This window comes from Myxocyprinus asiaticus, chromosome 18, assembly GCF_019703515.2.
Source record: "Myxocyprinus asiaticus isolate MX2 ecotype Aquarium Trade chromosome 18, UBuf_Myxa_2, whole genome shotgun sequence".
Taxonomy (NCBI): domain Eukaryota; kingdom Metazoa; phylum Chordata; class Actinopteri; order Cypriniformes; family Catostomidae; genus Myxocyprinus; species Myxocyprinus asiaticus.
The window spans coordinates 28,859,588-28,871,455 of record NC_059361.1 but is presented as its reverse complement, the minus strand read 5'-3'; the positions used below and the strand labels follow the sequence as shown (position 1 = coordinate 28,871,455).

The 11,868-nt window shown below is 38.2% G+C and overlaps 1 protein-coding gene across 1 annotated transcript; it reads left to right on the top strand.

Moving 5' to 3' along the window:
- The first annotated feature begins 5,761 nt into the window (after positions 1-5,761).
- Positions 5,762-10,544, top strand: LOC127456103 (neurotensin/neuromedin N-like). The gene is made up of 4 exons (XM_051724432.1): positions 5,762-6,036; positions 6,868-6,929; positions 8,646-8,876; positions 10,102-10,544. Exons 1-4 carry the CDS (start codon positions 5,946-5,948, stop codon positions 10,243-10,245), a joined length of 528 nt encoding a protein of 175 aa, XP_051580392.1. The 5' UTR covers positions 5,762-5,945; the 3' UTR covers positions 10,246-10,544.
- Positions 10,545-11,868: the final 1,324 nt, after the last annotated feature.

Below are 11,868 nucleotides of genomic sequence, written 5' to 3'. Positions count from 1 at the left end.
CAGCAGAGAAGGCTTTGCTGGCCCTGACAATTTGCCACTGCGTTCAGCGGTTCTGACGCTGGGGATGATGTTATGGGGATACAGTGGTCAATGAATGACGTTGCCGCCCCTTCCCCCAGCAAGGGCAAGGAGTGTGCATGCGCCACTGATGAGGAGATGCTTCACGTCCTTGATGAATGGTTCTTGCAGTCCGGACGCTGTCAAGCAACCGCGTTCCGCAGATCTGCCCCATTCTTCCTGGAAGTTCATAACAAACTAGAAAAATCCTTGCACGACACACCATACTGTTCCCCTCTTCCCCACTGCTGTTTGTTGGGAAAGGAATATTGTTGTTCAAAATGTTGTTCAATATGTTGTTTCTGTGTCTCACATTCAATCACATGCAATAAAGAATGCAACAAAGAATACAGCGCTAGTTGCACATGCATAAGACACTCAACCTTTTTCAATAAAGAGCTTTCCCACTTCAAAGCCCACACATTTTGCACAACCGCTTCCCAATGGTGAGCGGTGCATTATATCATACAATGAACAAACCAAACTGCCCTCTGTCCCTTTACAGGCATTTCCGGCTGGGTGCTAAAAATGGTCTAACATGATTATACGATCCAATTCGCACGTTGGCTGTCCTGTTTCAACAGTGTTCTGTCTTCCACGGTTCTGTCCGAAGATGTGCCGTTAGCCGAAATACACAATCTTCTCGCTAAGAACAAGATAGAGGTTGTTTCAGATTAATTAATAAGCCTGCTGTCCCGCTGCGTGAATGCATGGCAAGTCCTCACGGGCGTGTCAGACTGGGTGTTTAAAACGATCGAGCACAGTCATACGATTCAGTTTGTATGCCGGCCCCCTCGCTTCAGTGGCGTTTTGCAGTCTGTGGTCCGACCACAGGATGTGCCGGTGTTGCATGCGAGAGAGAGACTGCCCCAGACTGCGACACACAAAGCGGGATTTACAGCCGTTATTTCCTCGTTCTGGAGAAGGATGGCGGGCTTCGGGCCATTCTTGCTCGTCACATGCCTATTCAAAATGTTAACTCAGAAACAGATCTTATCATACATCCGTCCTCAGGACTGGTTTGCATCAATAGATATGAAGGATGCGTACTTTATGTACCAATTACACCGCATTACAGGAGGCTTTTTAGATTCACGTTGAGGGAACTGCATATACATTTTATGTCCTTCATTTCAGTCTGCCTCAGGCTCCCCGCACGTTCACAAAATGTATCGATGAGGCGCTCGCCCCATTGAAAATGAACATTGTGTATGTTTTGAATTACCTCAGCGATTGGTTATTACTAGCCAATCAGAGGCGCTACTGAGCAAACACAGAGACTTGCTGTTTTGCCATATAAAAAAATCTGGTCTAATGTCAACTGAGTGAAAAGCACACTTTTCCCCAGCCAGTAAATCTCCTTTTTTAGGAGTTTGTCTCGACTCCATGAGCATGCCTGTGCACCTCATGAACAAGCGTGTACAGACCATTCTTTGGTGTCTGTCTCAGTTCAAACTGGAAAAACATTACCACTGAAGTCATTTCAGAGAATGCTGGGTTTTATGGCGGCAGCATCTGCCGTCATACCGTTAGGTCTGTTACACATGAGACCTCTCCATTACTGACTCAAGCGATGTACCACATTGCACCTGGAGCCTCGGGCGCATGCGCATCATGGTGACTCACTGCTGTCTGGCTGCTCTAGCACCATGGGCAGTGCCGGCCTTCTACCAACAGGGTGTTATGCTGGGTCAAATTTTCAGAATGAAAGTGCTGACCACAGATGCATCCAACACAGGTTGGGGCGCGGTGTGTGATGGACACCTGACTTTCGATACTTGGACAGGTGCGAAATGGGTGTGGCATGTCAACTGCCTGTCATTCTAGCTTTGAGAGCTTTTCATTCAGACATCGTGAATCATCACATTCTGATTTGTTTGGACAACACAATAGTAGTGGTGTATATAAGTCAACAGGATGCGCTGACCCACGTATGGCAAGTATGCGTTTCCCCCGGTGTGCCTCCTTCATTCTGTCATCAGCAAAGTCAGAGTGGACATGAAAACAGTCCTGTTTTTTGCACAGAAATGGCCCAATCAGTCCTGATTTCTGAAGATAGTAGAAATACTGGACGGGCCTCCATGGCAAATACTGCTGAAGAGAGACCTTCTCTCTCAAACACAAGGCACGATTTGGCATCCCCAGCCAGAGCTGTGAAGCCTACATGTGTGGCCTTTGAACGGAGCACAGCCGGTAAGGAACACCATTTTACAGGCTAGAGCACTGTCCATGTGATGCCTTTATGCACTGAAATGAAATGTGTTCACTAATTGGTGCTTTTCACACGGCAAAGACCCAGTGAACTGCCCCATACCTGAAATTTGTAAATTTCTTTAATAGCGATTGGATGCAGGGCTCACTCCGTCAATGCTCAAAGTTTATGTGGTGACTATATCTGCAGATCATGCACCTGAAGCCGGCACCTCTATAGGCAAACATGATTTAATCATAATTCCTTAAGGGGGCGGGGCAGCTAAATCCCCCTCGCCCGGCTACTGTCCCGACTTGGGACCTAACTTTGGTCTTAAATGTGCTCGCAGGGCCTCCCTTCGAGCCTCTGGACTATGTTGAATTATGTGTGCTTTCTCTTAAGACCGCATTACTGCTGGCTTTGACCTCAGTAAAACGGGTCATGATTTGCAAGCACTGTCAGTTGAAAATTCATGTCTGGATTTTGGTCCGGGTCTTTCAAAAACCACTGTCAAACCCAGAAAAGGCTATGTGCCTAAGGTTCTAACCACACCCTTCAGAGCACTGGTGGTTCACCTTCAAGCCTTCTCCCTCCTCCATTTAATTCGGATGAGGAACAGTCCTTGCGTTTATGCCCTTTGCGAGTGCTACACACATGCATTGAGCGCACCCGCCAGTTCAGACTGTCTAACCAGCTCTTTATGTGCTATGGAGGATGCACGAAAGGAATGTCCGTCTCCAAGCAAAGACTTTCTCACTGGATCGTTGATGCGATTGCCCTGGCTTACAAGTCGCAGGGTGCGAATTGCCCAATTGGTGTTAGAGCACACTCAACTAGAGGTGTGGCCTCTTCATGGGTATGGACGAATGGTGTATCCTTACAAGACATATGGTTTGCAGCAGGATGGTTTTCTCAAAACACATTCGCAAAGTTTTACAACCTAGACCTAACGTCTCGCTCATAGCAAGTCATCTTTGTCTAGAGCGCTTGCTATTTCATTGGCCAAACATATACTTTTGTCCCTCTTTTTAAGTACGGACTCCCTGAATTTTACACAACTGCCTGCACTCAGACTGTTGTATTTTCTGTTGTAAGTCACAGGTACTTTCATTACAAATAAACTTCCTTCCTGACTGGGTTCGTGAAGGGGTTAATTCATACTACATGACTACAGTTCATTTATCCATTCTAAGTGTTCCCCTCATGGCCCACCATGAGGGTCATTGACTTGCGGCATACTCATATCGGTCGCCGTCCCGTGGGACTGCGGCATCATGTTTCCTCTCTGGAAGGTTATGTCGTGTAGTGTGGTGTGATGAGACTCTGTTCCCCATTATGTCAGCTTAGTGATGCAATGTCAAATGTACTGAGTCATAAGGGAATGTCTCGGTTACGTATGTAACCTCGGTTCCCTGAGACGAAGGGAACGAGACATTGCGTAAGCTGGCTGCACTACAGACTACCATAGCCAATTTTAGAAGTGCCGTTATTGTAGAAAGGTTTCAACTAGGTCGTATAGAAGGACACTCCCCATAGCGTCAGCTTAGTGACACAATGTCTCATTCCCTTTGACTCAGGGGACCGAGGTTACATACGTTATGGGACAAAATCCTACTCGCTGTTCTGGCGCCCATACGTATCATCACTCATTTTAGGTTGGCATACACAAAATCCATGGAAATATAGGTGGGCATACGGAATATGTCTGCATATGCCCTAGACTACACTACTGGTTCAGGTCACGTCTGTATGATTTACGAGTTAGCGCACATGAACGCCACCACAAAGTTGTATTTATGGATAGGAATCTCGGGATTTTCTTTGAGCCAGGACTTTTGGAGTTAAGGGCATGTTGATTTAAAAATCATGTCGAAGCACATTGTTATTGGTAATAATTCAGTTTTACTTGAGGATGTTGACTGTGCAGTTTAGTTGGTATGCATTTTTTGTACTCTTAATGAAGAATAACGATAAAACTTGCCAGAAAATAAGACTCATTTAGCTGATTTAAACAGTGACAAGCATTTGCAACAAAACTACATTTCCCATCATTATATGTGGCCACAAGAGAACATAAAATAGATTGATAAACGTTAATTACACAATGAGTGGCGTTGCTCTTAATTTTTTTTCATTGATGCTAAAAAAGCTTCCTGCCTTCGCTAGTAGGTTAAGTAAAATAGAGAGGAAGATATATGAAATTGTTAAAGGGGTCTGTTCTTTCCTACTATAATCACTGTCCAACCTCGTAGCTACATACAAAGTTCCCATGTGAACTTGAATGCACTGATACTTTTGATTAAATTGGTGTTGATCGTTCAGCTGACGAAACACTGAAAATAAAAACAGTTCAGTGGACAAAAATTCCAGAAAACATGAGTTGTGAAAATTAGATGTGATTTAGTAGCTTTATATATAGCTTTGTAGCAGTGAATGCCTTTGAAGAGACAGTCTATCCCTCACAGCCTTGTTTTCAAAAATAAAATATGGCGCTACTCTAAATAAGGTCTATACAGAGTAGTAATTGTCCTGCTCGAGAGCAACGTCCTTTGGAAGTATAGACTACAAATGGATATACTTTCTTGATAGGATTTTTATTTCTATGTGACTCCAAATCTTTCATATTGCAAGACCTGAAACTGCTTTTGAGCTGAAGTGTATAATTTCTGTGCCACTAGTGTCACCAAACAGATCTGCAAAAATAAACGTTATGTTCAAACAGCTTTTCTGAACACCCTTCCCGTCTCTCGTTGAACAAACAAACAGATAGTCCCGCCCCAAACTCAAGCCAACGTGCTACTGTATTTCGGACTGGACAGGCCACTCAAAACAAACAGAATGATTTTTATAGTGCAAAAGATACACAGTGTTCACAGTTTTCGAGTAAATCAACCTATGAATGGCTTGTAGTTGTGTCTGCATAATAAGCTTGGATAGAATAAAGTATTTTTACATCTAAAACGTCAAACACTTCTGCTTAAACAAAGTAGTTAAAGATGGAAAAAAGGTATAGCCTATGCTAAGGAAATAAACACTATAGAAAACACAAGTCAGAACAGCATGACTTGCCCGGTATGGAGCACCTAAACTGTAATACCCTTAATATCAACCAGTTCAGATAAAACTCTGGCATCGTGCATCCTCCTCAATGTTATCTTTCATTATCATGCTTCTAAGAACTAATAATAAATAATAAATTCACTCCAAGGTGAATTCACTCCTAAATAAATTCACTTATACACTCCCCCCTCCCTCCTTTAGAATGACGAGGAACACCAAATGAGCAGTTAGGAAAGTTTTGACGTCAACCGCCAAAGTGGTTGGCATGCATTTCTGAGGTGCCTGCTGATGTCATCATGACACAGGACAAGGGGGCACGGAGGGAGGGATGGAGAGAGATATGGAGATGGATACGGGAGGGGTAGGAATGATAGTGTGGCTCCTCTGACATCATAGAGGCTCTTATATACTGGATGGAATGGAGCCCACTATTCCTCACTTCACTTCTGGGAAGCCAAGGGACAGAAGACCCAGAATACAGGTTGGATAAGAAATCAAGAGGACAACATCGTGACTTTTGCAAGACGCTCTGTGCTTCTCTATCTCTTAATCTCTTAAAACTTATCTCTCTCCTTGTGCCATCTATTTTTAACACCATTTTTTGACCTCTAACCCTATGGACTTGGGCCCAGCTTAAATGTGCAAAGACTGTGGGACAACTAACAAAATGCAGATGCAGCTGACCTTCGTGATGCTCCTGTTTTTACTGTGCAATGGACTGTGCTCAGGTATGCACACTTTATCACTTTATTCCCTCAGATTTATTTTTACTATGGTTTAACTGTAACCAAAAGCAAGTTGTAATTCACCTTTCAAAGTGGTAAAAATTATATAATAATAGAACCAATAATAAAAACAATATTTGCAAGGTAATGTGTTATTATGCTGATTTTGATTGGTAAATTTCATATGTACAAATTACATGAAAAGTATTTTTTACAGCAGGCATTTACACTTAGTCCTGATATATATATATATATATATATATATATATATATATATATATATATATATATATATTTGACAATAATTATCTGTACTAACAGTAGTATGTTTGAAAATGTAATATGTTTTGGGTAATTTTATTACCAATTGAATAAATATAAAACTTAAATGGATGGAATCAGACATAGTGGATGTATTTATAGAGCGGAAATTTCTGGAGTACATTTTTCCTGCACATTGCACAATTTCCCTTTGAAAAATCAATTGCCTGTGTAAGGTTCAGCACACATCTCCAGCGAGCCATACACATATCCCTAATATAGGGGAAAAGATTATCTGTTGGAAAGTCACACTAATGCTGAAATGTCTTTTTTAATACGTCGTAGAACATGTTGCTGGGCAAGCATTGTATCTTACATATCTTCCTAACTTGAAACAATTTGTACTTTAGTGGTTTTGAATTGACTTTAAAATTCAAAATCAAAATATTTTTTTTCTAAATGGCTTCAATTCACTTCCTTTAAAATGGATTAAAATTAAATGCACTTTGTTTGTTGTTTTTATGCTCGGTCTTACCTTAAAACATGTCAACATTGTGTGTTTTATCTCTGCAGATATAGACCAGGGGAAAAGGGCAATAGAGGAAGAGGTTCTGAGAAGTCTCCTCACTTCAAAGGTATAGTAGTGCTTTTAAAACACCTGTTGAGGGCAAGAGAAAAAAGCCAACAGAGGTGATACTGGCCTTATATAAAGTAGGGCCTTAATATAGATATGCCCTTTGACTGTGAAGAGCAACTGGATTTTAAATGGATACCATGGTTGTTTCTTTTTCTTTGTTCCTTTCTTTAAAGTATACAGTACCTGTGGTACAGAAAAAAATAAACAATGTAGAGATTTATTTCTGTGACAAATATATCAATATGTATTTTTCTTCTTCTATGTTTGTGTCCATGCCTTGTATGCATTATTAAATTAATGTATTTTCTTAACACAGTGCTAGGATATCCTCTGTATCAGTGTTTATTAAGGTATTTGGTGCTGCAGGGAAAATACTATGTAGAAGAACAGTGTGCAGCTGAAGAAAACCAAGACTAGTTCTATACAGTAATAACAGAAATAAGACATTGTTAAAGAAAAACAAGAACAGAACAGGAGAGAATATTCTCTCCCTTTACCACAACAGACCTTAGTTTAGTTTTTTTTACTAAAACTTTTAAAAAGAAAACAGAATAGCACAAGGCTTTCTTGTACATTTAAGTTTCTTTTTCTCTAATCAGTCAAGTTGTCATCATAAGGGTAGGTTTTTATGTATGACAGGGTGTAGAGTGGTCCATAAATGCTAAAGCTGATCGACTTAAAATTCAGCTACACGTTGAGATGACACGTTTTGTAAAATGCATGAAATGAAATGTTTAACAAGTAAAACAGTGATTGTAAAATAATTTTTGCCTATCAGGCAGCAAATCATGAGCAGTGTAGTCAAAAAGCACAATGGATTATGCTTTTACGCTCCATTGGTGGACCAAATTAGGGTTTATTGGCTGAGGTAATGCTCATCTTCATGCATTAAGCAATGTTCTACACTGATCTACCATCTATAACCAACTACTGTATTTATCAACTATTTGACTATTATTTATTATCTTTAAAGTGTGGAATCATTGAATTAGTCAGAGATTGGACAAACTGTATTTAGATTATTTTGAACACTGACAATAATTCATGGCAAGGCAGCTTTTGTAACTTTCAATTAAGGCAACTCTCCGCCATAGAGTTAATGAATAATTATGAATTTAAGTGCTGACATTAAATATATTGTCTTGCGCTTGTTCAAGGCTGATACTTTTAAAATGTCAGTAGGTCATATCTAATTAAATGTAGTGGAACAGAGTTTCTTTAATGGCAGATCGTCAGTCTGCTGTCTGGATATTTTGTCTGAGATGTCTGGGTGAGGTAATGGGAAATAGTTAATGCAATGACATTTTTCTCTGTAATTCAATTAGAAAAAAGTCCATCTGTCAGTCTGATATATTAAAATTACTAAGACGATTTACACTTGCATACTGTGTGATATTAATATTAGACTGGACTGAAGAACTCAAGGGAGAATTTTCCTTGACAAAATTGTTCTGAGACTGTGTTAGACTGTGCAATATACAGGCAACGGGTACAAAACAGATTTCCAGACATCAAGCCAAGCCTTGATGTTGTTAATTTCATCTTGTGAAGGCTATTTAAAGACGCTAAGAGAAAACTTGAAATGTATTTATACAGTGCTATTGAAAGATATTGTTGGCTGGAGACAGCACAACTTTTTATGAGTTCAAATAAAGCTGTGATACAGAGTGAGAGACATTGTAAGTCAAATTTTGCTCTCTCATCATGCGTGCAGGTAAAGCAGAGCAAGCACATCGCCCCCCTGTGGCAGCTGCCTCTTCATGACGTGTGCAGGATCATAAGCAATCAAGGGAAGCCTTGGCAGGAGGCCTGGGGCAGTGTGGAGGAGCAGGATGATGGGTATGTTCAAGCTGACTATGACCAGAGAGTGTCCAGTAGCTTCACCCAAATGCCTGAGGAACTGCATGACCTTCAAAACCTCTGTAGGGTACTTCAGCCCAGAGAGGTGAGATAGATGACATACAGACACCATAGAAACACACAAACTTGGATAGCCATGCTCTAACACAAAGCCAATATAATTATATAATTTATAAATACTTTACAGTAAAGATAGACTGGTAATCGGTTTGATCGATACTTTAAAAAAAGTTTTTTTGATCGATAATTAACGATATTCACACTTTTTTTTACTTAAGGATGGTTCCTTAATGTGAGGTCTATCTGATATTATATGCCAAAATCTCATTCCAAATGTTTGGAAACATTCCACTTTATCACAGTTGACTTCATTTTTCATTAAAATATTGTTATGGTTAAAATAATTATTATTAACAAAATATGTATAATGCATGGTATGTTTTTATTGTTTTAGTATAACTTTAGTAAGTCATTAATATGAAAAAGCAGAAATGAAAAATAATACAAAATTGTTTTGTGCTCAACAAATTCAAAATAATGTCTATTTTCTCCTTGTTCTTTGTTGTACACCCTTCAGCTGTCACAGAAATGCAAACAGACATACATAAAAACATATTAATTAACATTTTAATTGTATTACACCTAAATAATATTTAGTATGTACTTAAAAGTAATTACTTTCATTGAGTCAGTAACTTAAATCTTATCACAAGAATTTAAAATGTAATGCTTTTGTGCCTAAAAGTAATTAGATTACAGTAACTAATTACTTTGTAATCTGATTACACCCAACACTGAACAACACAAGCCACAAGAACAACAGATTAACTCATACAGGAACCAGACTAAATGGTTTACATACATTTTTATGCAGGTACCATTGATGGAGCAGCATGGAGTAAGTGCTTTGGTTAAAAGTAATGGTAAATTTCCATTTTATGGGTCAAAAAGTTTGTGACCTAAGACTGAATCTGCGATGCTTGCATTACCAACCAAGATGCTTGAGTATCTCCTATGTCATTAAAAAAATAAATAAATAAAAAATAATAAATAAATAAATAAATAAAAATTACCCCTGCCTTTAAAGTGCATCCTCTATCATTTTGATATAGTAGACTCTTATCAGTTATACATCTTATTCAAGCACACTTTAGAGAAAGGAGAAATGATGAGAAAAAGCCAAGCAATAACAAAAACAGCTGTCACGACAGCAGAATGACTGCATTGTCCCTTCAATTGCTGACATTGTCAGTTCTGTTATAATATGCATCTGGGTGACATAGCAGCTCAAATATTCTCTTTCATTTTAGCTTCAAGATGGTCAAGAATATCTGAATCTGGACCAAAACAGTGACAGCCCACTGAAGAGGAAATCTCCATATATACTAAAAAGGCAACTGCACACCAATAAATCAAGAAGGCCGTACATTCTGAAGCGAAGTGCATTTTACTGATGCCCAAGACCCACTGACGGAAAAACAGTTTGACATTTTGTGAATATGTGTCTGTTCTCACTGTCATAGTATCATTAGCAACATTAATTGTATGTTTTATTTTAGCTAAACTTTTGTTTCAGCTAAAATTATTTTCAGTAGTTTATCCCTTCTTCTTCATTATGGGATGGACAATGTAAATATAAACAGCATTCAATTCAAGAGTTTATTTAATATTTAAATTAATTCAATGTATATTTATTTTGCTTCCAAATGTAATTAAATCATATCATTAAAGCTCCTTAAGATATTTTGCATTATTTAATTCAGGAAATTATTCTTTATTTGGATTTTAATTTTAATTTCTCACACATAAATAATAAAAAAAGAGAATTTGTGTGAGATACTACTTGATATACTAAGATAAGTAACTTTACTTAGTATATAGACTTATATTGTTGCAAAGAAGACATAATACAGTGAAGTCCACATTGAAATGGAATTTAGTAATAATAAAAGTTTTACTATTTTGAAAAATTTTAAACAAAGAAATTATGTAAAATGAATAAGAAATATTTAGGATTCTGCACTATTTCTAGGTCACTAATAAAATGTAAGAAAATTTGTGACATTGACCATGTTAACTCCTATGTACAAAAGGTCAGATTTCCTTGCTTCAATAGAAGTGCCCAAGTTGCTCATTGGAGCATTCTCAAATCATGCTGGGATAATATGGATAATCAGGTTTTGCAGAGTCTGATAATCAGAGTCTATGCCAGCTAGAGTACATACTGATATTGAAGCAAAAGTGGAATATTTTGACAGAAAACTCATTAATATTCAGTATAACACTACCTAAAATCAGAAAGGTTAGGCCCACATAAACAGAGTTTAATCAATTACATGAAAGATGATGATGGTTACATGGCCATCTTTAATATTTCATTGAGTCGGTGACATCAGAGAGATGTCAGTGTTCACAAAGCAGTGAGCCTGGAAAATATATATATATATATATATATATATATATATATATATATATATATATATATATATTAAAAGATTATTCTCCAAACAAATATGTCAACACTTTGCAATTCAAAATTGAATGTGCTGTAATTTGAGGGCAAACCCAACATTTCTTAACAGACATTGAATGATGTGCCTTCGTAAAGTGATAGTTCAACCAAAATTGAAAATTCTCAAATCATTTACCCTCATGCCATCCCAGATGTGTATGACCTATTTTAAATCTGCTGAACACAAACAAAGATTTTTAGAAGAATATTTCAGCTCTGTAGGGCCTCACAATGCAAGTACCAAAATTTATAAAGGCAGCATAAAAGTAATCAATAAGACTCCAGTGGTTAAATCCATGTCTTCAGAAGTGATGTGATAGGCGTGGGTGAGAAACAGATCAATATTAGTCCTTTTTTACTATAAATTATCCTCCCTGCGCAGTAGGTGGCGATATGCATGAAGAATACGAATTGCCAAAAACAAAAGAAGAAGAATGTGAAAGTGGGGATTGATCTAAAAAAGGACTTAAATATTCATCTGTCACCCACACCTATCGTATCACTTCTGAAGACATGTATTTAATCACTGGAGTTGTAGAGATTACTTTTAAACTGCCTTTATGTG